Here is a 27,650-nt window from a genome sequence, read left to right as displayed (position 1 = left end):
TAGGTTTTTGTTTTGTTTTGTTTTAGATCCCTTAGGATCTTCTGCAGAGAACGATGTAGTCTATAAATAAGATAGTTTTACTCCTTCCTTTCCAATCATTATGCCTTTTCGTTTTTTCTTTGCCCTCCTACATGGACTACTACTCTAGTACAATATTGTACTAGAAGTGATGAGAGGCAACCTCGCCTTGTTACTAGTTTTAGTAGGAAAGCATTTAGTCTCTTACCATTTAAGTGTAAGGTTAGCTCTTTGTAGGTTCTATCAGGTTGAGGAAGTTTCCTTCTGGTCCTAGTTTGCTAAGAATATCACACATGAGTGGCTATTGCAATTGGTCAAATTTTTTTTCTGCCTTTATTGAGGTAATTATGTGATTTTTTCTTTGCTTTATTACAGTGAGATATAATAGATTTTTTTAATTGTATTATGTTATGTTAGTCACCATACATCATTAGTTTTTGATGTAGTGTTCCATGATTCATTGTTTGCATGTAACAACCATACGTGCCCTCCTTAATACCCATCACCAGGCTAACCCATCCTCCCACCCCCCCTCCCCTCTAGAACCCTGTTTGTTTTTCAGAGTCCATAGTCTCTCATGATATAATAGATTTTTAAGAGCATTTCTGGACTAAACTCCACTTGGCCACAAAGTATTATACTTTTTATATTTTGTTGGATATGTTTGATATGTTAAAATCTTGGAAAGGTTTTTTTGTGTTTCTGCTCATGAGAGATATTTGTACTTTTCTTTTCCTGTAATGTCTTTGTCTGGTTTTGTCATTAGAGTAATGCCAACATTGTACTTAATTGGGAAGTGTTTCCTCTTCCTGTGTTTTCCTTTTTCTTTTTTTAAAGATTTTATTTACTTTTTAAAGATTTTATTTATTCATTTGCCAGAGAGAGAGCACGGAAGAGAGAGAGAGACTACAAGCAGGGGGAGCAGCAGACTCCCTGCTGAGCAAGGAGCCTGATGCGGGACTCGATCCCAGGACCCCGGGATCATGACCTGAACCGAAGGCAGACGCTTAACCGACTGAGCCACCCAGGCAGCCCTAAAGATTTAAGATTTTATTTTTAAGTAATTTCTATACCCAATGTGGGGCTCAAACTCACAACACCATGATCAAGAGTTGCATGCTGTTCTGACTGAGCCAGCCAGGCACCCCTCTTCCTTTGTTTTCTGAAAGAGTATGTAAATAATTACCACACTAGGGGCGCCTGGGTGGCTCAGTCTGTTAGCGTCTGCCTTCTGCTCAGGTCATGATCCCAGCATCCTGGAATCAAGCCTGCATAGGTTCCCTGCTCAGCAGGAACTCTACTTCTCCCTCTCCCTCTGCCGCTCTCCTTGCTCATTCTCTCTCTCTCTCTCTGTTTCTCTGAAATAAATATATAAAATCTTAAAAAAAAAAAAGAAGTGCTATGCTGTCTTCCCTAAATATTTAGCATAGTTCATCCATTTGCATTAGAAAAATTTATGTTGGAGTTGAAAGGCCTGAAAAATACAACCTAAATCAAGTGCCTAGGGATCCCTGAGATTTAGAGCTTACCTTTTCCCTTAAAATTCAAATAGAATACATCTGGGCCTCCATTCCATTTATTACAGAAACCAGATGTGTCAAAAATAAATCTGAGGAGGGCGCCTGGGTGGCTCAGTTGGTTGCATGACTGCCTTCGGCTCAGGTCATGATCCTGGAGTCCGGGGATCGAGTCCCACATCGGGCTCCAGTCCCACATCAGGCTCCCTGCTCAGCAGGGAGTCTGCTTCTCCCTCTGACCCTCTTCCCTCTCGTGCTCTCTATCTCTCATTCTCTCTCTCTCAAATAAATAAAATCTTTACAAAATAAATAAATAAATAAATAAATCTGAGGATTCCCTGGGGCTTGTGCTCCTACGGACCACCTCACATGCTAGTGTCCTTAGTGCATTCTCTCTCTCTGTTCTGTCTATACTCCGGTGATCCTGCCCTCTTTCCACATCACCACCCGACATGGACTATACCCCATGGCCTTTCCTTTCCAAAAGTGCCACCGGTACAAGGCTTCTCTGTATGGCTTGCCATAACAACAGGCATTTATAGAATAGCATACAGTTTAAAATTTAACATAAGATAGAACTGGTCTACAAAATGCCTTGGCCATTTACAGCCATATTTCTTTCTCTCCTTTAATTCATTCCGTAGCCATATTTCTAAGACATATTTCATGTTATTCATTTTCTCCAACTACCAATAGACAGGAGTTCCTGGTTGGGCTCAGTGTTTAACCAAAATAATGATATATGCATTTAGAATAATTCTTGGAACACAGTATTGAGCATGAGTAATTATTCAATGAATTAACAAATCCTTTAACATTTAGATTTTTCAAATAAATTACTCAGCAGTTGGTTAAAATCAAAATTCTGGAGACATTCTAGAATATAAAATATACATTACATGCCTCAAAAACATTTGAATTATTTTTATTTTTTCAAGCTTCAGTATATCTTTCATATTTGCAGACAGTGTGTTTATTAGATATACAATATTTTTTAAAATATCTGTTAGCTTTTAATATTCAGCTTATTTTTAAATGATTATTGTTCAGGAATAATTCAGTAAAAAGCAAACATTCTGATAACAAATTTAGGGATCAAGAAATGTTGATTCATTTTTAAAAATTACTTTTTTTTAATCACTCTTGATTCATCATTTTATTGTTTATACCAACATGTGTCAACTAATTCTACCTAAAACCTATCAACCCTTTGTGCTACTTAGACCTAAGGAAGAACAGAAGAGTCGAAGAGAGGGCCTGAGGCTCTGAGGCCTCACTGAAACTCTCCAAATCACTGTTGCTCTGTGACTTTGACAGAGACAAATCCTCTGTTGCTGTTGATGGCTACTTGAAGGGCTTCCTCCACTTTTTCCATTGTAGAATATTTAGGAAGGTCCAGAATATTATGACAGGTCAGCGCTCTTGGGTAATCTGTTTCACTGAAAGTTTCAGGACAGCGAAATATGATTCCTGTTTCCTGTTTGCCTCTTACATGCAGCCTGTCACTTCCGCTAAGAAAAACTAGAAAGGAATAAATTTTGGTTAAGATATTTCATAGAAAGAGCAAAACGTAAAATGAAAAGGAAGAAATGAATCACTTCATTCAATAAATATTACTGAGTACCCTTGTGTCGAGAGAACCACACAGGGCCATGTGGAGCACAGAAAAATCATGACATCTGGTCTTGGTTCTCAGTGAGTTCATGCTCTAATTGGGGAAAACCACGTACATGAAAAGAGAAGAGCAAGATACATGGAAGTTTAATTTAGCTCAACTAGGAAGTCTGATGTGAAGAGGCTAACGAAGGCGGCATCTGGCTGGGGGAGCAGGGATACTACAGGCGTCACATCTGGCCAGTTAGTTCTCCAGGAAAGGAGTTGGGTAAGCTTTCAAGGCAGAGGGGGAAAGCCCAAGAAAAGGCCAGAGGTAGGAAGATGTAAGTAAATGCACTGAATACATAGACAGTGGAATCAGTGGGCTGAAGCAAAAGTTTCCCATTAAGAGAGAAGATGAGACAGGTAGTTGGGGCTTGTGGAGAAGTAGTTGAGGTTTGTGAAGTTGGAATTGTCCTCCAGTGTCCTCAGGAGCAAGAAAAATAGCAAGAAGAGGGCGCCTGGGTGGCTCAGTTGGTTAAGCGACTGCCTTCAGCTCAGGTCATGATCCTGGAGTCCCGGGATCGAGCCCCACATCGGGCTCCCTGCTCAGCAGGGAGTATGCTTCTCCCTCTGACCCTCTTCCCTCTCGTGCTCTCTATCTCTCATTTTCTCTCTCTCAAATAAATAAAACCTTTAAAAAAAAAATAGCAAGAAGATGTGTATCTCCAGAATGACTGAAAAATGGGACGGGCAGTGAGAGAATAAGTCATTAAATCTGCCCTAGGGAAACTTTACTGTTCCCACCAAGAGAAGTTCTTGTATCACAAGGCCACAGTTTAGTGGTTCAGAGACTTGGCTTTGGATCAGCCTGTTGGGTTCAGAATCTGTTTCTTATGCTCACCAGCTGTCTGAATATAGGCAAGCTACTAAATGTACCAAGCCTCTTTTCCTCAGATCTGAAATGAGGAAAAAAATAAGTACCATACCTCAAAACATGGCTCTTAGGATAAAGGGAGGTAACAGATATGAAGTGGTCACTACAATGCCTGCCACAGAGTAAGCACACTTTATAAAGGCTGTTAGTATTATCATCAGTGGTCACTGCTATTAGTATTATAGTCCTAATTCCATAGGACTTAGATAAATAAAGATAGGAATGTGAGAGTAAAGGCTTGATTAGGAGGCAACTAGTGGTATCTTTTTTATTATCTTTTTTTTTTTTAATTGGGAAACCAGGCTTATATAAGAGAAAGAACATTGGCTTCGGAAGCCTGGCTTTGCTGTTGACACGTGTGACCTACTATTAATAATGATTTCATGGCGGAGTGCCCGACTGGCTCAGTCAGAAGAGCATGCTACTCTTGATCTTGGGGTTATGAGCTTAAGCCTTATGTTGGGTGTAGAGATTACTTAAATAAATAAACTTAAAAAAAATTTAATAATGACTTCATGGCAAATATTTATCTTTTATTTTTTTAAAAGATTTTATTTATTTATTTGACAGAGAGAGACACAGCGAGACGGGGAACACAAGCAGGGGGAGTGGGAGAGGGAGAAGCAGGCTTCCCACAGAGCCCGGAGCCCAATGCGGGGCTCGATCCCAGGACCCTGGGATCACGACCTGAGCCAAAGGCAGACGCTTAACGACTGAGCCACCCAGGCGCCCCTGCAAATATTTATCTTTTAAAAAGATATATAATTATAGGGGCACCTGGGTGGCTCAGTTGGTTAAGCATCTGCCTTAGGCTCTGGTCGTGATCCCAGAGTCCTGGCATTGAGCCCCGTGGCAGGTTCCCTGCTCAACGGGGAGCGTGGTTCTCCCTCTCCCTCTGCCTGCCGCTCCCCCTGCTTGTGTTCTTTCTTACTATCTAATAAATAAATGAAATCTTTAAAAAAAAAAGATATATAGTTATAAATCCATCTATTAGTAATACTTACAGAGGAATTTTCTCTTTTCCTCCAAGGTTAATTTGTGGAAAGCTTTCCAAAACATCAGTATAGTAGGATGTGATTTATGGTATCCTGGAGCATATTGTGAATTCTTGAGAAAAAGAGGGAGAAAAATGTTTTTTAGGGGGAATATACAGAAGTTGTTTGGAAGAAGTAGGGGCACTTTAGTTATCACCAACCTCTTCAAACTGTTTCCAGTCATAATCAGTACTTCCAACCACTGCTGTCATTAGTTCTTCAGGATGGAAAAGTTTAAGAAGTATTTCCTTGTCACAGACTTTATAAAATCCTCTCTGAAATTCCTCATAAACTGCCTTTACAGAGGTGTTGAAAATGTAATCAATGCATGCAGAAACATATTCTTTCCTTGAGGGAAGCAAAAAAAAAAAAAAGCCATAAAATACTTTGCCATTGACTAAAATTCTCTACTTTGCCCTTTTTACCATTTCTATTGAGAAAAAAATAAATTATTCAGAGGGAGGGGCACCTGGGTGGCTCAGTCTTTAAGCATCTGCCTTCAGCTCAGGTCAGGATCCCAGGGTCCTGGGATCAAGCCCCGCATCGGGCTCCCTGCTCTGCGGGAAGCCTGCTTCTCCCTCTCCCACTCCCCCTGCTTGTGTTCCCTCTCTCGCTGTGTCTCTCTCTGTTAAAAAAAAAATTCAGAGGGAAGTAAAAACCTGTGGTCAGCTGGAGGAAAGAACCTTGGAGTATGAAGCAGGACACTTTGTTCTTTGCTGCCCTTTTCCTCCAAGAGAGATACTTTTAAAACACTCATCTGAGGGCGCCTGGGTGGCTCAGCCGGTTAAGCAGCCGCCTTTGGCTCAGGTCATGATCCCAGGGTCCTGGGATCGAGTCCTGCATTGGGCTCCCTGCTGAGCAGGGAGCCTGCTTCTCCCTCTCCCTCTGCCTGCCTCTCTGCCTACTTGTTCTCTCTCTCTCTCTCTGTCAAATAAATAAATAAAATCTTTAAAAAAAAAAAAACACTCATCTGAATATGTAATTCTCCAACTTAAAATCTTTCAAAGACCTTCTTTCCGTTGCCCTTAGGGTAACTTCCAAACTTCCCTGATCTGACTCCTGCCTGACTCCTGCCTGACACAGCAGCCTCTTCCCACTTGGCATTTGAATCTTTGACCGGGCCAGTCTTCAGCTCTGGGGGCTCCCTGTCTCTCTCACAGTTAGGCCATGGCATGCTGCCTTCTTTACGTGCTGACTTCTGTCAACCATCAGAGGTCCACAGCAACATGACTTCCTCAGGGTTGGTCCTCTGTTCCCCTCTCCCTCCTCTCTCATAACATGTGTCACCGTGTGGCAATGATTTCTGCAAAAGTCTGTCTTTTCCCCCCATGATGAATTTCCTGACGGCAGGGAGGAGCTGTTTCCACCACACAGCCACCAGAAACATGATAGCCTCCCACCCTTTGAGCAGCTTCATGGACCGTCCACTAGGACTGTCCTATCTGACCCCATTCTGCCACCCCCTGGAACCAGTGGTGTGCTGGTAAATGGTGAACCAGTTCTCTAAAGAGAAGAAAATGGAAATGTCCGCTTCCATTTTCTTCCTCATTTGCAGCATTTGCCGGTTCTGTGGTGTAAATATTCCCACCACAGCTGATTTCATGCTACTAATACTTGAATAATAAACTCTCAACATTTTTGAAAATTTAACAGCTCTCACAAGCGGATGCCAGCTGGCTCCAGCATAACACTACTGTAAATCTCTTAATGAACTTTTATCACAGTGCTCCTCCTTATCTGACATCCTATTACATAATAATTTGTTTATATATGGTCTTTCTGCCCCACTGGAATTTAAGCTCCAGGTTTTGTCTGTCTGTTTCACGGCTGTATCTCTGACACCCGGAATAGGATCTGGTACAGAGGAAGGGCTCAAAAATAATTGTTAAATGAATAACTAGTGAAAAGTTCTGCAAAGGAGATATTTAATCCTCACTCCTTTTTCCCCTTCTCTTACCCTGTAACCTTTTTATCTTTCTCAGAGATGAAGAGCTAAAATGATCACCTGAGAAGCTAAAATATATGTATAAATTATAGTGATAGCAAACATGTGTATTCATAGCAGATGTTCTGAGTCTCAAAACTTACTTGTTGGTTTGGTCCACAGGTACAGAGATCCCATTTGGAATTAAAGCAACATCTTTTTTGTCCCAGTGTATCTGTAACCAAAATATATTCAGGTACCAAACATGAAAGAAAGTCTGAATAATTCAACTGCAGGGGCCATGGGCAAGTTGCCCCATGATGGGCCACTTTAGCATGAAGATTGTTTCTGAGTTAAAAAGCAATCAAAAACCAGAAGAATCAGAAAAAAAGAAAACAAAATTTCAAAAACCTCCAGCAGATTCAGGAAAAGCTCTTTACTTCCCCCTCAACTGTCTAAAAAGAATTTAGATAGTGGTCCTGCTCCAGGAAGAGAGCTATCACCATAGGAATCTATAGTATACTCTGAACTAGGCATGCTGGGCAGAGAGGAACCTAGCAAGGCCTTTTTGATCAAAGTCCTCTATGTCCCATTGTTGCTGAGTGGCCCAGCAAACATTTGTTTACCAAACATTTGCTCTTTTTTCATCTTCCTGTAAATTGCATTTCTTCCCTCTGAAGTCCCAGGCCCCTACCTCCTTCTCCTTAGTTCAGAATGACATATATACCTCATTTTGCCTGTCTTTGAAATTTCCATGTCTGTATGGATTCCTTGTACATACAAAATTAAATTTGATATCCCACTGTTAATCTTTGTCATGTCAATTTGATTCTTGGTCCAACTAGAAGGACTTTGAAAGAATAAATTCTTCCTCCCCAACACAACCACAATACCATTATTGCCAGTACATTTTTCCCTATAACTATAAATAACTGGGAACTAAGTAATTATTTATGTAGTTCAGCCCTTTAAAAACATATAAAAATTTAAAAACCTACCCTAGTATATGTTGTATATAGTCCTAAGCATTTAGTGGTTTACAGTGTTCACACCGATTGCATAATTGCTGTATTTCACTTTCTTTGAGAGTATGTAAACATGAGGTATCAAAGAAGGAGCAGGTGTGAGCAAAGTCATACAATACAGAAGTAAAATATGCTTCAAAAAAGGAATCCCAAGGGGGCAGGGAAGAAAATTTTTCTAAAAAGGAATCCCAGGGCGCCTGGGTGGCTCACTTGGTTAAGCGACTGCCTTCGGCTCAGGTCATGATCCCGGAGTCCCAGGATCAAGTCCCACATCGGGCTCCCTGCTCTCAGCAGGGAGTCTGCTTCTCCCTCTGACCCTATCCCCTCTCATGTACTCTCTCTCTCTCATTCTCTCAAATAAATAAATAAAATCTTTAAAAATAAAAAAATAAAAATAAAAAATAAAAAGGAATCCCATATTTAAGGTAATATAATAAAAATTATTCTAAAAAACATGAAAGCTAAACTATAATCTGGCTTACATTGGTACTTACAGAAAAATATATGTAAAGTTCTTCTCCAATGTCATCAGCTTCATTATTTAGAACTTCTTGCAAATTCCTAATGAAAATTTTCATTTAAAAAGTAATATTTAATTAAAAAATTAAAATTAAAAATAAAAAGTTATATTTTTGGATCTTCTAACATTTCAAAAATAACAAACGTTCAGTAGAAAAAATCTTGGACAGTATAGAAATGTATAAAATGTCACGTCCTTACCTTCCCACTCCCTCTTCTTAGAGTTAACTTCTTTTTACAGTTTGGTTGGGCCACTGCTAATACATAGACACTGCTATGTCTTGACGGAAATTACAGAAAGGAGCCCCTTCCTGTAGACCAGTGATTCCCAATCAGGGGTGATTTTGTTCCCTAGAGAACATCTGGCAAAATCTGGAGACATCTTTGGTGGTTACAATTAGGGGGAAGGTCACTACCGGACATCTAGTGGGCAGCAGCCCCATTAGCTGTTAAACATCCTACAATGCCCAGATCAGCTTTCCACAACAAAGAATTATCTAGCCCCAAATCTCAGTGTGGCCAAGGTTGAGAAACCCTGTTCTCTAGACTGTCAGGGCATAACAGTGTAAATCTAGGCAGTTTATCCTTACACTAATAGTATTTGAGAAGAGAATCCTTTTCCCCAATCTGTTGCCAAATCTGTATTTTATGAAAAACTTTTTAACATTTGTCAGTCTGTAAGCAGAAAAAGGACGTCTCATTTTCATTTATATTTCCTCAAATACTAGGAAGGTTGAGCATATTTTCATTTTTTGATTAGCCAAATATATATATATATATATACACACACACACACCCTCAGCCATATAGATTTCTGTGTGATGACACACACACACACACACACATATATATATTTATATTTATACACCAGCCGTACTAATCCTTTGTCTATCAAATCTGTTGCTGGTATTTTCCTCATGGGATATAGTTTGCCTTTTCACTTAGAACAAGTATTTTTCAATACTTAAAAAATAAAGTTGATGACTATAAATTGAATGAGGGGCACCTGGGTGGCTCCGTTGGTTAAATGCCTGCCTTTGGCTCGGGTCATGATCCTGGGGAGCCCCACATCGGGCTCCCTGCTCCACGGGGAGCCTGCTTCTCCCGCTCTGCCTGCTGCTTCCCCTGCTTGTGCGCTCTCTCTCTCTCTCTCTCTCTGTGTCAGATAAATAAATCAGTTCTTTAAAAAATTATTAAATGACTAACTATGATTTATTAAAATAAATATAGCATGCATGATTCTCATTAAAAATATTGTGTATTGTTTCTGGGGCACCTGAGTAGCTCAGTGGTTAAGCATCCTACTCTTTTTTTTTTTTTTTAAGATTTTTTTATTTATTCCTTCCAGACACAGAGATAGATACAGAGAGAGAGAGAGAGCACGAGCAGGGGGAGAGGCAGAGGGAGAGGGAGAAGCAGACTCCCCGCGGAGCAGGGAGCCTGATGCGGGGCTCGATCCCAGGACCCTGGGATCATGACCTGAGCCGAAGGCAGATGCTCAACCATCTGAGCCACCCAGGCGCCCCCAGAAGGCTTCCTACTCTTAATTTCAGCTCAAGTCATGACCTCAGGGTCATGGGATTGAGCCCCACGTTAGACTCTGGGCTGAGTGTGAAGTCCGCTTGAGATTTTCTTTCTCCCTCTCCCTCTGCCCCTCTACCCGTGCTCTCTGTCTCTCTCTCTCTAAATGAATAAATAAAATCTTTCAAAAAAAAAAAAAAGAATATTGTGTACCGTTTCCATCTAGATAAATTCAAGATATTAGGCCAGAGCACTGTTTGTTGTAGGTTGATCATTAGAAGAGCCTTTGGCAGGCGCCTGGGTGACTCAGATGGTTAAGCACCTGCCTCCAGCTCAGGTCATGATCCCAGGGTCCTGGGATCGAGTCCCGCATCAGGCTTCCTGCTCAGCGGGGAGCCTGCTTCTCCCTCTGCCTCTGCTTCTCTCTCTCTCTCATGAATAAATAAATAAAATCTTAAAAAAAGAGAGAGAGAAGAGCATTTGGCTTTTCTTTATTTTTGAAGGCATACTTTATTATTATAAGTCAGGCTAAAATTCAAATTCATCAGAAGAGTATATATTTATTGAAATTGAAGACCCTGTCTCTGTGTGTATGTGTGTGATTAACATCATTTGTTCCTGAATTACTGAGACTTAACTATAGCTCTGGAAAAACATTACTTACTTCCCTAGAAGAGGACTGAGTTCTTTTAAATCTTGCAATGATGGCTTTTGGTCCAGAAGTTTCTTAAACAGAGCCAGTGGAAAAGGAAGGTTGGTGACATTTGAGTTGTTTAGGGAGAGTCCACACAGTATTCCAAAAAGGAAATATCTCTTCTTCTCAAATTTAGGCTGGAAAAGGAAAAGAAAAAAAATCCCTAATGTATTAGAAGTAATCAAGAGTCCAAAGGGATAATGAGATTAGTAAAAATTTGTTTGGTTCCCTTTTCTAAAAGTCACAAATTAGAAACAAAGTGGGCTTCAGGAAAATAAAGTTTGAGCTTCCTATACAGGCTTTAATACAATTTAAATTTCTTCCATAAGCTAAAATATAAACAGTTCAGAATATTAAATAAATGAATTTACTTTTTGTTACTGACAACATATCTGGAATAAAAAAAAAATATATGCTCATATAGCCTTATAAGCCAAGGTTGTCATTATTTAATTTTATAGTCTTTGCCTTCAAATTCATGTAGAAAAGACACTGCAGAAGGAAGAGTACACTTTATCTGCACTTTCATTGTGCATCAGGCATGTCATGTGTGTCCCCTTCAGTGATACTGCCCTCAGCCTAGGTATGCTGACAGGGACAAGCATATGGGTCAGGGAAGGTGATGCTGTTGACCATGAAGGTGGGTGGAAGGAAGAAGGAAAGATGATGAAGCCTGATGAAACAGGCTTCACTCTTCTCTCTGTACTTTGTAGTCCCAGATGAGGAAAAACGCCACATCTTGCCAGGCCATCGCTACAGAGCAGCCAAGAGACCACTAGCCTGAAAATCCTAAATGCATTTTTTTAAAAATATTTATTTATTTATTTGTCAGAGAGAGAGAGAGAAAGAGCGCACAAGCTGGGGGAGCTGCAGGCAGAAGGAGAAGCAGACTCCCCGCTGACAGGGAACCCAGTGCGGGACTCCATCTCAGGACCCTGGGATCATGACCTGAGCCGAAGGTAGACGCTTAACCTACTGTGCCACCCAGGCACCTCTCTAAATGCATTTTTAACATTTATCCTCACAATCGCTGTAAGAAGTAAATAGGGCGGGGCGCCTGGGTGGCTCAGTCGTTATGCGTCTGCCTTCGGCTCAGGTCATGGTCCCAGGGTCTTGGGATCGAGCCCAGCATCGGGATCCCCGCTCCGCGGGAAGCCCGCTTCTCCCTCTCCCACGCCCCCTGCTTGTGTTCCCTCTCTCACTGTGTCTCTCTCTGCCAAATAAATAAAATCTTTAAAAAGGGGCGCCCGGGTGGCTCAGTTGGTTAAGCAACTGCCTTCGGCTTGGGTCATGATCCTGGAGTCCCACGTCAGGCTCCCTGCTCAGCGGGGAGTCTGCTTCTCCCTCTGACCCTCCTCCCTCTCATGCTCTGTCTCTCATTCTCTCTCTTGCAAATAAATAAATAAAAAAAATCTAATAAAAAAAAAGAAGTAAATAGGGCAAGTAGATTAAGGCTATTACGTAAGTGGCCCAAAGTCATTCACCTGCTAACAGCAAGGCTGGCCCTGGAATAGAAATCTTAGAATTTATATAAAATTTTAGGAAATTCAAACTACTCCATAATGACAGAAATCAGATCAGTGGTTGTATGGTCATGGGACAGGAAGTGTGTGGAGGGTGGGATTAGAAAGGGGTATGAGGAAATTTGGAGGAATGATGAATATGTCATTATTTGGTTGTGGTGGTAGTTTCATGGGTATATGTGTAATCAAAACTTAACCAATTGGACATCAACATGGATGGGACTGGAGGAGATTATGCTAAGTGAAATAAGTCAAGCAGAGAAAGTCAATTACCATATGGTTTCACTTATTTGTGGAACATGAGGAATAACATGGAGGATATTAGGAGAAGGAAGGGGAAAAAGAAGGGAGGGAATCGGAGGGAGAGACGAACCATGAGAGACAATGGACTCTGAGAAACAAACTGAGGGTTCTAGAGGGGAGGGGGTGGGGGGGATGAGTTAGCCTGGTGATGGGTATTAAAGAGGGTACGTTCTGCGTGGAGCACTGGGTGTTATACACAAACAATGAATCATGGAACACTACATCAAAAACTAATGATGTATTGTATGGTGACTAACATAACATAATAAAATTAAAAACAAAACAAAACAAACTTAACCAATTGGACACCTGATGTGTAGGTCATTGTATCTCAACTACACTCATAAAAGCTGTTTAAAAATTTAACATGCATAGAAGCACCTGGGAATCTTATAGAATACATGCTCTGATCTGGGGTGGGACCTGAGATTCTGCTTTTCTAATAGCCCCCAAGTGATGCTCAAGCTGCTGCTCTGTGGACCTTATCTTGAGTAGCAAGGCTCTCTACATGACCTAATTTTACATTATTATCATGGTTTTCATGTTGCAAGTATATGGTATACTTTTTCTGTTCTGAAAAACTGTAAGAAAATAAAAGACTTACACTGACAGGAAACCACATGTAGGAACCCTCTTCGGGATACATGAACATTCCATATTCTGTCTTGGTCATCTCTTCAAATATACTGTAGAAGAACTCGGATATTACCCCGTGCCCCCGAGAACGAATTTCTTTAATAAATTCAGTCTGAGGAAAGAGAACACATTCACAGGCTCAGATTTAAAATACGATGCCTTGATCCTTGTGGAAAAGTTTCAAACCTCCTGCAATCATCAGAATTCCTGGAATCCCATACCCCTTCAATCCCACACTTCACTGCAATCTGTTCTCCCTCAATTTCCTGCTGAGCGGCAGACGTAGTGAACCCATTCACTGTCAGATTAGTGTGTGTGTGAGTCCTTTACACTGCCACATGAACCAAGTAAAGAGGGATTCTAGCAAGACTTAGCACTCACCAATTATGTTGACCAGAGTCTTGAACCACATTTTGATGTGCTTCAGGTCCCTGGTTCTTCTGCCTTACTGTCTATCTTCATCTCATCATTCAGACTTTACAACTTTGGCTCCAGTCAACAGCTATTTGGTTTCTCCTGCCTCTTCCCGCATTTTAACTTCTGATAAATTACCCTCCCAGTCCCCCTGGGTTTAGCACCTCTGAAGGAACCATCAGACCAGACTGCCCATAGCTCTTGTGTGGGAAGTCATTATGAACTGTCCTTTTCTTTTCCTTTCTTCAGTTCTACTATTATTTACCTTCAAATTTTATTTTATTTTTTAAAGACTTCTGTTTTAAGGAATCGGTACACCCAACATGGGGCTCGAACTCACAACACTGAGATCAAGAACTGCACATTCTACCCAACTGACTGAGCCAGCCAGGAGCCCCTTATTTATTTTTAAAAATATTTTTGAAAAAATTAATTTTTTTACAATACTTTCAACTTAAACATTATTCACACTGAACACATATGGCAACTTAACCTACCCAAGTATGAAGTTTAAGAAGCCAAAACTGTTCTAGCTTTGTTAAAAGTTATGCTGCAGGAACTGTCCTTCTCTAAATCTACCTTGGGTCTTTGTGGCCAATACTATCCCAGTTTCCTTCCTACCTCTCTAACTACTTTTCTGCTTCCTTTCCTGGCCAGTTTCTTTTTATCTTTTTATTTATTTATTTTTAAAGATTTTGTTTTTATTTATTATTTTTGAGAGGGAGAGAGTGCACACAGGGAGGGAAGGGCAGAGGGAGAGGGAGAAAGAGTCCTAAGCAGACTCCCCACTGAATGTGAAGCCTGATGCAGAGTTCGTTCCCATGACCCCGAGATCACAACCTGAGCCAAAATGAAGAGTTGGATGATTAGCCAGCTTTTTATTTTTTTAATATAAGCATCACTAAGCCCCACTAAGCATTCTCTTTCTCCCTTCTTTGCCTGGAAGATCTTAACTCTGCCACAGATCACCCAATTCCTTGGCCACAGACCATCATCTCATCTCCAGGGGCCCACCTTAACCTTCCATCTGGATATCCCAATAACAAATTAAGCTTACTTCCACTTTTCCAATTTCTGCTCACTTAAACCAGCAAGTCTGCTTTCACTGTGGTCAGGACCCACACATAATTGGCTTTGACAACCTTGCCTTGTTCCGAGTCTATATTTGGATTGGATCTACCTTGAAGATCACCTTTCTACCTCTTTGTCATCTCCTGTGGGCAGAATAATTTTCTACTGATTTCCTCATAATCAAGATTTAAAAGAAAGTAGATACAGAAGGAAATATACAACTACAAAGTCTGGCTTATAAAATAGGTTGTTTTCCATTTAGGCCCAGGGTGGGAAATACCCCTCTCTTGTCTGACTCCTACCCTCTAGGTTCTGGTTTCTTCTCTGAGAACCTAAGTCTCCCTCTCATGGCTGATACCAGGAAAATCCACTCCCTTCTGGACAAAGTCCAGCTTTTACCTAAAGAGTTACTCATTTTTCTATGGCATCAACAGGGCAAATGATCTGCAATAAACACAATAAATAAACACTCTACAGGTACCCACAAAGGATAAAGTGAAAGATGACTAGAATTAGAACCAATATAGTAGATACTCTATGACTAAAACTAGAGCCAAAATGTAGGAAAAGTGTCTGTTCTACCTGCTGCTTGTTGATTGCGTTAATAGCTCAAATGCTTTACCCTCCTTGATCCACGTCTGTTAATGTGACTTTGCAGTTCCTCCCATTAAAGAGGCTGAGTATATTTCATCAGCCCTTAACTTGGGTTCAGCCAGGTAACTCTGCTTTGACTAAAGCAAGGTTAGTTGTGTGATTGGACTTGCTGTCTTTCTTATACCTCTGGCACTGCAGTGAGAAGAACATGCTTGCTGGTCCCAGGAAGATGAAAAGCACAGAAAACAGAGCCAAACTGCCCCAGCCAAGCTTAATCTAGCCCAGATCAGCCAGTTCCTAGCCAACTCCCAAACATGTAAACAAGTGCAGATAAAAATCTACAAATCTACCCAAGTGAATTCAATCTAAATTAACAGATTCTTAGCTGAGTTTCAGATCGCTGTAATAAATTATTGTCATTTTAAGTCATTAAGCTTTGGGATGGTTCATTATGCAACAGTTTTGTAGCCATAGGTAACAAATAGTTTACACATAATCTCAGTATTCAATTAAACATCCCATAGCTTTTCTCTAAAGGGTAAGCAAGGAATTATTATTTTTTATTTATTAAGGAATCTCTTTGCCCAGTGTGGGGCTCGATCTCACAACCTCGAGATCAAGAGTCACACGCTGTACCAACTGAGCCAGCCAGACACCCTAGAATTCTGGAAACCATACAGCTGATAACTATAGTTGCAAAATCAGGCTCTTCCTTTGCTATATTATATAAATGTTTCCCTTTCACATTAGTAAAAATGTCTGAAGAGACTTTTTACTGTACCACTAATACTTTACAGAGGTCAGTGTCTTCAGTTTGGCTTAACTGACGCAGAGCATCTTCAACTAGGTGACTTCGTCTGACTCTAAGGGTAAGTGTAGGGGATTTACTGTATTGCAGAATCACTTGCTCCCGATCCAGGTATTCTTTCTGTTTTAAGTCCTAAAAAAAGAGAAATATTTTAGGAATCTCATAGGAACACTAGGGAGTGTTTACTATTTCAAATAAATGTAGTCTGCATAGCATACACTTATGCTACTATTGCTATATATACTCAGATTGTAATTATTTAAGAAAAAAAGGCATCATATCTACACTATACAATGGAAGATAAGGAGATCACAGGATCTGTGAAACCATGGCATCTAGGAATTATATACAGGGGAGTAGTCACCATGGAGGTACAGCTAAGTAATTACAAGCTATCTCGCTTGTAGTAAACATGATCCTTAAAGGCAATAGTGGTATTGAGTACGCTGAGCCATTCATCCACCATCAGTCTTTTTTTTTTTTTAAGATTTTATTTATTTATTTGACAGAGAGAGAGACAGCGAGAGCAGGAACACAAGCAGGAGGAGTGGGAGAGGGAGAAGCAGGCTTCCCGCGGAGCAGGGAGCCCGATGTGGGGCTTGATCCCAGGACCCTGGGACCATGACCTGAGCCGAAGGCAGACACATAACGACTGAGCCACCCAGGCGCCCCACCATCAGTCTTAAAAAGCAGAGTTTTAGCACCATAATCCTCAAGAATATAAGGGTAGTTTAGGAGCTCAAGGATGATGTTAAACGTTGGAAAAAGATCAGAGGAAAGACTTGCTGAGAGGAGATCCAACTCTTGTTCAAAAAATTGTGGTCCATCCACCTGATTTGTAGGGGAGCTCCCTAAAAATATGCCACCGGCGGCCTCACTTTTTACCTGCTGCTCTCAGTCACTCTACACAGTACTTCCATTTAGCTTTTCTGAATTTTCAACATTTCCTTACACTCTAGTCCGGATCTTATTTCTGCTGAACCCCCTCGGATTAGAAATCTAGCGTTGGACTTACTAGCCTTGCTTTGAGCTTCAACACTTCTCTAGGGCTTCTGCTATATCCTAAGGACAAAAAGGAATATTAGGACTCATAAACCGATGTAGATTTCTCTCTCTCTCTCTTTTTTTTTTTCTTTTTTAACCCATGTAGCTAGCTCTCTTTGGGACCTCTCCCGTAAATATTGGCAACAGGCAGGTGGATAATAGCTACCCTGTCCCAGGTTTCAAGGCTGGGTGTGGTTGCCCAGAGCAGCACTCTGTGAGCCTCTCAGAGGAGTGTGCATGGGACTCTGGGCTTGGAAAAGCCTGCCCCAGATCTCCATTGCTACTATATCCTGAGAAATCATACGTGATTCCACGAGACTCTTCCGGTTTTTCCCGAAGAAGTTGATTGTAAAGTTCCAGGTTGGTAGGGAGGTGGAGCTGGTGCCATTTCTGGTCCTTCCTGATTATAGGTCATCTCCTCTGGTGGCCCAGGAGCCTGCAGCTCTGGGACACTTCAGCAATACTGACTGCTGAGCAGCACGACCTGTGGCTCAGAGTGACAGGGAGTGGCCAGCAATATCCTCCACTGACTACAGCAGGGAGAGGTATATGTGGCTGCTGTAGCCCCAGCCTTCTTTCACCTAACCAAGAATTAGGCAGGAAACCTGCATTTTATCTTATTTTCCAGTTCCTCTACTCCAATTCTCCATGTATTGGTTTCCCCTTCCTACATTTATGCGTGTGAATTGATAATATAGTTTGGAGTTCACGGTTTTGACCATGGCCATCCTCTCTCCTTTGGAGGTCAGGATTGTGGAGTCTCCTTTCTAGTTGCACCCATGACGACTACAACTGAGAGTCTTCTTGTACTCAATCAAACCTTTCTAGATCCTTCATGATACGCAGTCTTCCTGGTTCCACCATGCACATAGCCCTCACTAACCCCTCACTAAGAGTAGATCTGCTACACAGAACATTGCTGTAGAAGAAAATACCACAGAGGGAAGGACTCGTTTAAAGGAAACATAATTTCTCCTGTTACCAGGGATGTTAGGAAAATTTAAAAAGAGGTGGTTGGGAAACGAAGAGATGACCAATTCAAATCTTGCAAACATGCCAATGACAGACACTAATAATAGGAACAAGAGGGAAAGTCTTTATCTATGGAATGCTTTTAGCAGGATGTACCTTGTCCATCCAGGTTGCTTATGTAAACAAAGCTGGGATTTATGGATTTATGGGGCATGGATCATTGGGAAATGTCGCATGAGCTGTATATAATAGAGTATCAAGGAAATGTTTTATAATTGAGGCGGCTCCTTTTCTGCATGTGATGTCCCAGACTTCTCCACGTTTCACCTAGATGGCCTGCATCCTTTAAATTATTAATAAACGTAATGGGTATGCCTTCTGAGTCCTATGAGTTTTTAAAGAATAAATAGATAGGAACCTTTTCTGAGGAGTAACCTAGACAGGCCTCCGCAATCAAAACATGTTTGGAAAATCTTTAGCACAATGTCTGGGAGTGGGGTGAGCACTCAAATACTTGAGAACTAACGATGCTGGTGGTAAGAGAGACGCAATAGCATGTAACTGTTATGTGGGAATAATACGAACTACCCAATAAGAAGCAAAAGGAAGGGAGTAAAGGGAAAATAGAATAAACTCACTGATTGACTCCTAGGCGTTATTTCAGAATAAAAATATATCAGATGGAGCTTACATATCAAGCTCCAAGCTCTTAAGCAGATATGAAATCCAAACACTAAGATCACGGTAGTAACTAAAATTGGATAGAGAAGGAGAGGGAAGGGAGAGAGAAAGAGCAGTTACTAGATCATTTCAGTATTTGCTCATAGAAGGAAAACACTGGATATTATCTAAAGAAAGTGAAGACTTAGACATTATATAATAACGAGAAAAGCAAATTAAAATTAGCCAAAATATCATGATTAACCTGTTGAATTGGAAAAGAGCACAAAGCTTGATAACACTCTGCATTGATTATAGCGTGCATATTGCTGGTAGTAACATAAATTGGTACAACCTCTATGTATAGTGATTTGGCAACATTTAATAAATAAAGAAAAAGGATTAAGCATCATTCTACTTTCCTATATGAATGTAGCCAAATGGCCCATGTTGATGAGGAAAAGTTCTTTACAGAATTCAGTTAATAACTCTGGAAGTTACGATAAGATTAGAAATAATGTCATTTTGCAAACCTCAACTAAAACAATGAATAGAATTATTAAATAAAATGTTGATGGGAAGCATTACAATAGAAGAATCATGTGATCACCACCTGAACCCACTGATGAATCTCAGCATGAATAAGAGTGAAACAACCAGAAACAATGCACTGAAGTATAGAGAGGTGAAAGGAAATTGGGCCGGGGATTTGCTTTAAAATACTTCAGCTAAAATAGTAACACCCACAAAACCAACAAAAGTGATCAATGGGGAAATTGTGGCAATATGTTGATGATGACTGGAACTTTGTGATGGGGCTCATTACACCATTATCTCTATTTTGTGTATGTTTGTAACTTTGCATAATAAAAAAAAGAAGTAGAGCATACATACCAGCATTTTCAAACGGGACTCAACTTGTAATAATAGAATTTTGGATAGCAAAGTAAAAATAAATGGAAAATCACTTAAAACAATGGAACTGGGGTTTTCTGCACGTATCTAAAAAATAAGAGATAATAGCTTTAATAATTCAAAGGAAAAAAAAACTTCATTGCTTTACCTCATCACTTTAAATTGTTTCCCTGTATGCTTTTTGCAATCAATTTTTAAGAATTCAAATCACCTAGAAAAACTTTCTAAGGAAATGCATTTGTTTTGTGAGTGAAAGATGTTTAAGTTTTCAGTGATCATCTAATTTAGCAATTCAGCATTGCAATGAAGCAATGTTCAAATCTTGATTTATCAATGAGTTACCTAGCTACTAATGTGTCCTCCTGTAAAGTATGAAAATTTTCAGAAATAAAAATGTTATTCTTACCAGGTTGTTATCCCTAAAGAACAATCCTGTATACTCATACATGTTCAACAAATTGGAGGTTTCATTTATGTTGAAAGTATTTTCTGGTAGTTGGCAGTTAACTGTGTTTACCTTAAAGAAAACAAGACTTGTGAATTTTATTTTCTATTAATAAATGATTTAATCTATTATACATATGGCTTAATATATAGATAATTAGAATAGAGCTCTATAAACCCAATGCATTTGTCATTGATAACATAGAGTTCTTTATATAAAACTTCCATTTTTTTATCTGTAATTTATCCAATTTTCACAAATACTGTAAAAGATAACAGACGTTGGCAGTGGAGATTAGTAAACCAATTCTAAGGGCACAGATTCACTGGAAACAATTTCTAGATCTTGGGAATAAAAGCACCATAAAAATCCAAGGTACTTTTGACAAATTTAGCCCTTTCTCCATTAATCAATGAATATTATTTTAGCACATACTATTTGTCAGGTGTGGAACAAAACATAAATTCTCCTTGCTGACACACAGGTTACTGTCTAATATAGTAGTTGACAAACTCTTTCTTAAATCCAAACAGTAAATATTTGTGCTTGGGATCAGACAGTCTCTGGTGCAACTATTCAACCCTGCCATTTTGAAGCAGAAAACGGCCTTAGACAATATGTAAACAAGTGAGTGTGGATGTGTTCCAATAAAACTTTAATAACAAAAACATGAGGCTGCCCATGGGCATAGATTACCAACTCATGACCCAGGGCCTAGTAGGTAAAAACAAGTAATCAGACATCAAGGATACAGTTTCTGATTGGAGAAGGACTTGAGGGGTTCAAGAAGGTTTCCCAGAGGAAGCAATTGTGGAAAATCAATGATCTAAATAAGCCTCTATCAAATCAAATTAATCCAAAAGATACAAGGCAGGAAATAAAGAATCTAAGAATATAAATTAAGAAAGTAAAATGAAAACACAGCCTATGAAATGGGGAAAAATAGTTGCAAATTATATACTTGATAAGGAATTAATATCGGGGCACCTGGGGGGCTCAGTCGTTAAGCGTCTGCCTTCGGCTCAGTTCATGGTCCCGGGGTCCTGGGATCGAGTCCCACATTGGGCTCCCTGCTCCACGGGAAGCCTGTTCTCCCTCTCCCACTCCCCCTGCTTGTGTTCCTGCTCTCACTGTCTCTGTCTCTCTGTCAAATAAGTTTTAAAAAATTATTTTAAAAAAAGGAATTAATATCTAAAATATATACAGAACACATGCCACTGAGCAAACAAAACAAAAACATCTGATTTAAAAATGGGCTGAGAAACTGAATAGGTGTTTTTCCAAAGAAGACCTACAGAGAGCCAATAGGTACATGAAAAGATGCTCAACATCCCTAATCATCAGGGAAATGCAACCCAAAGCTACACAATGAGATAGCACCTCATACTTGTTAGAATAGCTGTCATCAGAAAGACAAGAGATAAGTGTTGGCAAGGATATAGAGAAAAGGGAACCCTTGTCCACTGCAGGTGGGGGTGTTAATTGGTGCAGCCACTATGGAAAACAGTATGGAGGTTCCTCAAGAAATTAAAAACAGAACCACCATATGATCCAGCAATCCCACTTCTGGGTATATTAAAAAATATATTCATCTGAATAAATATATTCATTTCAAAGGAGGTGAAATCACTGTCTCAAAGAGATATCTGCACCCCCATGTTCAATGCATCATTTTTTACAAAAGCCAAGACAGGGAAACAAGCATCCTGAATGGATGAATGGATAAATATGTATATATACCCTAAATATTATTTGGCCATGAGACAGAAGGAAATCCTGCCACTTACAGGACATTATTCTAAGTGAAATGAGTCAGACAGAGAAAGAAAAATATGTATGTATGAGCTGAACTCAGAAACAGAAAGTAGAACGGTGGTTGTCAGGGGCTGGGGGATGGGGGAAATCAGGAGATATTGGTCAAAGGGTATAAACTTCCGGTTATAAATGAGTCAGTGTACCAAATAAGTATAAGTGTATCAAAGCAATATGTTGCACACCTTACACAATGTTGTATGTCAATTATATCTCAATAAAGCTAGGTAAAAAGAAATATACTACTTTAGCTAGACCCTGAGCTGCTCTGCAAGTCACCATGCCGCGTGGAAGTCGGAGCCGCACCTCCCGCATGGCCCCTCCGGCCAGCCGGGCACCTCAGACAAGAGTGGCACCTAGACCAGCGCCAGCAGTTCAGCCTCCGGCAGCGGCTCCACCAGCTGCTGTTGGCTCACTTGCTGCTGCGCCCCGGCAGCCAGGGCTCATGGCCCAGATGGCAACCACTGCAGCTGGCGTGGCTGTGGGCTCTGCTGTCGGGCACACGATAGGTCATGCCATCACTGGGGGCTTCAGTGGAGGAGGCAATGCTGAGCCTTCAAGGCCTGACATCACTTACCAGGAGCCTCAGGGAACCCAGCCAGCATACCAGGAGCAGCAGCAGTTTGGCCCATGCCACTATGAGATGAAACAGTTTCTGGAGTGTGCCCAGAACCAGGGTGACCTGAAGCTTTGTGAAGGTTTCAGCGAGGTGCTGAAACAGTGCAGATTTGCAAATGGATTAGCCTAATCAAGAAGTTCAAATTGAAGATAAGGAAAATCATCTCTCATAACCAAGTTAATTTAGCATAAAAATATAATTGATGGTGAATGGTGAATATATAAAGTGTAAAACCACCAGTTAAGCTTCTCCTTCATCATTAAATACAGCTTTCTTCAGAATTGGAATAAAAAAGGTTGTTCTTACTGTATAGAAGTTCATTGAGATGGTTTGAATTTGGGGTTGGGCAGATATTTTTGTGCCTCCTTAAATCACTTTTTGTGATGTTCTCATTTGTGAATTAGAATAAAGTGATTTTCTCCCCCCCCCCAAAAAAATATACTACTTTAGAAATATCAGTGCATTAACACTTCTGAAAAGCACTAACTTTTTTGTACATAATATTTTCTCCTGTTGGGATTGATATTTTGTGGTGAAATTGCTTTTGATTGCATTTAGCAATTTATATTTATAAAATCATCTTAGCTAATTATTTTAGTTGAACAATACTAATTTAATTCTGCTCTTTTATTTAAAATGCTCTGGCTCCTCCCTACCCCCCAACAATCATTAAGTTTATTAGTACCCTAACTTTAAATTACTTCTAGATTATGCTGTGTACTCTACTGAAAATGCTAAATCATTCTCATTTTTGAGTATTTGTTCATCTAATATATACTATAAAAAATATGTAATATACATAAAACATGTAAGTCTATGCCTAGAGTCTAGCCAGTCAGCAAAACAAGCAAAATTTTGAATTTCTAAGGACTGAATAAAACATTTTCTGTTTTATTTTTTTTTAAAGATTTTATTTATTTATTAGAGAGCGAGCGAGAGAGAAACAGCACGAGAGGGGAGAGAGTCAGAGGGAGAAGCAGGCTCTGCACTGAGCTGGGAGCCTGATGTGGGACTCGATCCCAGGACTCCAGGATCATGACCTGAGCCAAAGGCAGTCGCTTAACCAACCGAGCCACCCAGGCGCCCAAACATTTTCTGTTTTAGAAACAAAACAAAAGAAGACTCCAATTGGCAAAGACCAAAGGGATTTTGAGTAAAATGACATATATATTCCCCTCAGAGGAACCCTTACCTTATGTATTTCTTTCATCACTTCTAGAAGAGCTTTAAGATTGCAGTAACTCTGACTGTGTTCAGTCCACAGGTAGAACTGAGAAACAATGGCAGTTTTAAGCATCTGGACCAGTTTGTTGAGAGAAGATTCTTGCAAAGATGCCCAACACTGCTCTGAAGGGTATAAAATCAGCCATGATAAATACGCACCCTCCAAAAAGAAAAATCCCCGTTTCTACTGGGCTCTTTAATATAAGAAAGAGATAAGAGTTTCCATTTCTGATGACAAAACCTATAAAATATCTAGTCTCAGGATATCAGCCTGGACATTTATTACTCAGAAATGTGAAAAAAATGTTTTTCCCTGATTAAGCATCATTGAAATTAAAAGCTCAAATTTAGGATTCTGAAGAAATTTGCTGATTGCTCATATGAATACCTGACTACTTGACTGATTTCATGATTTTGCAACTGAAAATTCCATAGAGTATCTAAAAGTCTGAAAACATACATAAGAACACACACATACACACATATAATGTCATCAAGGACATTTTCTTCCTTCCTTCCTTCCTTCCTTCCTTCCTTCCTTCCTTCCTTCCTTCCTTCCTTTTTCTTTCTTTCTTTCTCTTTTTCTTCCTTCCTTCCTTCTTTTTCTTTTTTTCTTCCTTCCTTCTTTCTTTCTTTCTTTTCTTTTTCTTTCTTTCTTTTTTTCCTTCCTTTCTTTTTTTAAAGATTTTATTTATTTATCTGACAGAGTGAGAGAGAGCCAGAGAGCCAAGTGGGGGAAACAGCAGAGGGAGAGGGAGAAGCAGGCTCCCTGCTGAGCAGGGAGCCTGATGTGGGGCTCGATCCCAAGACCCTGAAATCATGACCTGAGCTGAAGACAGATGCTGAACCGACTGAGCCACACAGGCGCCCCCCTTTTTTTTTTCCTTAAGGATTTTTATTTATTCATTTGAGAGAGAGAGCGAGAGCATGAGCAGAGGGGAGGGTTAGAGGAAGAGGGAGAAGCAGACTCCCCGCTGAGCAGGGAGCCCAACTCAGGGCTCTACCCCAGGATCATGACTGAGCCACCCAGGCGCCCCTCATCAAGGACATTTTCAATCTGAAAAAAATATCTATGTTTTCGGATTTTATGAACACCTGGTATATACAGATATATTTTTTCAATGAACTCAGTAACAATATTTTAATATTACTTCGTTCCAACTTGGATTTTTGTATCTTTAAAGGATAATTCTCAGAAAACAAACCTATCAAATGTTAAAATAGCTAATATAATTAAAATAATATGATGCAGATGCATGAAAGGCAGATTTACATAGCAGAGATTCCATAAATGGACTCAAATATGCATGACACTTTAGCATATGATAAAGGTGGCATTGCATATTAGTGGGAATGAAACACATTATTCAATAAATTTGTGGGGACAATTGAAAACTGACTCATAAAAAAATAAAGTTTAAACAAGATAAACTCCATATGGATCAAAGATTTAAACATAAAAATGAAACAACAGAAGTTCTAGGAGGAAAGGGCCACCTGCCTGGCTGGCTCAGTCAGTAGAGCATGTTACTCTTGATCTCAGGGTCATGAGTTCAAGCCCCATGTTGGGCACGGAGCCTACTTTAAAAAGAAAAGGGGGACACCTGGCTGGCTCAGTTGGAGGCGTATGTGACCCTTGATTTCAGGGTCATGAGTTCAAACCCCATATCAAGTGTAGAGATTACTTAAATAAACAAAACTTAAAAAAAAAATTATAATAGGAGCATGGGAATCTTTTCTTTAAAGATTTTATTTGAGAGAGAGAGAGAAAGAGAGAGAGAGATTGAGAGAATGAGTGGGAAGAGGGGCAGGGGGGAGAAGCAGGCTCCCCACAGAGCAGGGAGCTCCATTCAGGACTCAATCCCAGGACGCTGGGATCATGACCTGAGCCAAAGGCAGATGTTCAACTGATTGAGCCACCCAGGCACCTGGGAAATTTTTTTTTAAATTTCAGAGTGAGGTAGGCTTTTTGATGTATGATCTAAACTCAGAAACCGTAAAAGAAAATGTTCATATAGTAGGCTTCATAAAAATGTTTTAAAGAAACAAACATTTTTGTTGTTGTTTTTCGTTTTTTGGTTTTTTTAAGATTTATTTATTTGAGAGAGAGAGAGAGAGAGCGAGCATGTGTGAGTGGGGGGATGGGCAGAGGAAGAAGGCAAGAATCCTAAGCAGACTCCCGTGCTAGGCACGGAGCCCCGAATCGGGGCTTGATCTTACCACCCTGAGACCAACCAGCTGAAACCAAGAGTTGGATCCTCAACTAACTGAGCCACCCAGGCACCCCTTCATAAAAATGTTTTAAAATAATTATGCATTCGGGGCACCTGGGTGGCTCGGTTGTTAAGCGTCTGTCTTCGGCTCAGGTCATGGTCCCAGGGTCCTGGGATTGAGCTCCGCATCAGGATCGAGCCCCGCATCGGGCTCCCTGCTCTGCGGGGAGTCTGCTTCTCCCTCTTCCACTCCCCCTGCTTGTGTTCCCTCTCTATGTCTCTATCTGTCAAATAAATAAATAAAATCTTAAAAATAAAATAAAACAAAAGAAAATAAATTATGCATTCAAAAATACCACAAAGTAAAAAAAAAATAATAATAATAACCCAGAGAAAAAAGATTTGTAACTCATATTATTGATAAAGTATTAATTGCCTTAATCATTTAAAAGCTCCTAAATAAAAAAGAAAAACACTAACAACAACACATGGGAAAATGGGTTAAGAGGGAAGAACTGATAGTTCCCAGAATATACTATAAAAATGGAATTGAGATATAGGAAAACCAGCACTATCTCATTCATAATGAGAAAATTAAAATTTAAAATAAGAGATTCTTCAGAATGGCAAATACCAAAGTTTCATAATACTGTAGGAAAATGCGTGGGGTGATGCTGTCATATTTTTTGAAGTATAAGCTGATACATCCTCTATCAGGGCCATCATGTTGCACTGCATGTGATTTATTTAGACTACAATGTGAATGGTGACCACTTAAAGTTCTGTGGAGGCTCATTTGGCAAAGTCTCTCAAAATTTTAAATGCATATACAATTTGATCCAGTAATTTTGCTTTCTGGAATTTTGCCTGTCTGTGTAAATTTATATACATGCAAAGAAATGCATGTTAGCACTATTATAATAGCAGAAACTTAGAAACAGCTATTTATAGTATATCCTCCCAATAGAATACTAATAAGCCATTAAATAGAACCAGGCAGTTCCTGTAACAGAACAAACATATCTTTACAATATACTGTTGAGTGGGAAAAAGCAAATTGCCAAAAAATGTGAATGGTGTGCTACCATTAAAAAAAGAAAAAAAGAAAGGGTATTTCTCTATTTTTTTTAAGTAGAGAAAATAAATAAAAGTCTCTATTTTTTTTTAAATACATATCTTTCAAAGTTTACACAAAAAACTATATTCTGTAACTGCTTTCTGGGAGGGGAAATGAGTGGCTTATATTTCATTATATATCTATCTTTTGTACCTTTAAAGCTTTGGTCCTTGAACATTCGGAAACAATGGAATAGAGAGAGGAATTTTAACAGACTTTGCTGAGCTCTCCCTGTCTACCATACCTAATTCGTATCATACTGTAGTTACCTATGGGGATAGCTCCCTTCCTGGAGCAGGTCTTATATCTTACTTCTTTTAGGCAGTTAGGAGGAGGGATAAAGGTTCTTCCTGGGCCTTCTGTTTCTTAAAAATTGTCTAGAATAATTCACATGCTAAAGAGACACATTTTGGGATGGCAGACTTCGCTCCCCCGCAGGTCAAATGTCTCAAGTTTTAGGGGCACCTGGGTGGCTCAGTTGGTTAAGCAGCTGCCTTC

At 39.9% G+C, this 27,650-nt stretch overlaps 2 protein-coding genes across 3 annotated transcripts in view; one reads left to right on the top strand and one right to left on the bottom strand.

Annotated features, from left to right (window-relative positions):
• Nucleotides 1-322: 322 nt before the first annotated feature.
• HERC6 (HECT and RLD domain containing E3 ubiquitin protein ligase family member 6) overlaps nucleotides 323-27,650 on the bottom strand; it is a 59,110-nt gene continuing 31,782 nt past the window's right edge. The window contains exons 13-23 of one of the 2 annotated variants that reach the window (XM_025873415.2): nucleotides 23,791-23,945; nucleotides 20,129-20,239; nucleotides 19,702-19,809; nucleotides 16,105-16,263; nucleotides 13,213-13,356; nucleotides 10,753-10,919; nucleotides 8,543-8,609; nucleotides 7,188-7,258; nucleotides 5,261-5,447; nucleotides 5,070-5,172; nucleotides 323-3,056 (exon numbers count right to left, since the gene is read on the bottom strand). In XM_025873415.2, coding sequence (XP_025729200.1) covers nucleotides 2,827-3,056; nucleotides 5,070-5,172; nucleotides 5,261-5,447; nucleotides 7,188-7,258; nucleotides 8,543-8,609; nucleotides 10,753-10,919; nucleotides 13,213-13,356; nucleotides 16,105-16,263; nucleotides 19,702-19,809; nucleotides 20,129-20,239; nucleotides 23,791-23,945 — 1,502 coding nt within the window. In that variant the 3' untranslated portion in view covers nucleotides 323-2,826. The remainder of the gene's footprint in view (nucleotides 3,057-5,069; nucleotides 5,173-5,260; nucleotides 5,448-7,187; nucleotides 7,259-8,542; nucleotides 8,610-10,752; nucleotides 10,920-13,212; nucleotides 13,357-16,104; nucleotides 16,264-19,701; nucleotides 19,810-20,128; nucleotides 20,240-23,790; nucleotides 23,946-27,650) is intronic. The other variant, XM_025873416.2, reaches the window with a different exon arrangement.
• LOC112825398 (coiled-coil-helix-coiled-coil-helix domain-containing protein 2) lies at nucleotides 22,237-22,913 on the top strand. The gene has a single exon (XM_025873417.2). The coding sequence runs from the start codon at nucleotides 22,260-22,262 to the stop codon at nucleotides 22,725-22,727; it is 468 nt and encodes a 155-aa protein (XP_025729202.1). The 5' UTR covers nucleotides 22,237-22,259; the 3' UTR covers nucleotides 22,728-22,913.

The sequence above is a fragment of the Callorhinus ursinus genome, unplaced genomic scaffold (genome assembly GCF_003265705.2).
Source record: "Callorhinus ursinus isolate GAN/ISIS: 27379988/994484 unplaced genomic scaffold, GSC_fseal_2.0 scaffold4, whole genome shotgun sequence".
Classification (NCBI taxonomy): domain Eukaryota; kingdom Metazoa; phylum Chordata; class Mammalia; order Carnivora; family Otariidae; genus Callorhinus; species Callorhinus ursinus.
The sequence above is the reverse complement of the archived record's forward strand: the minus strand, read 5'-3'. Positions and strand labels throughout refer to the sequence as shown.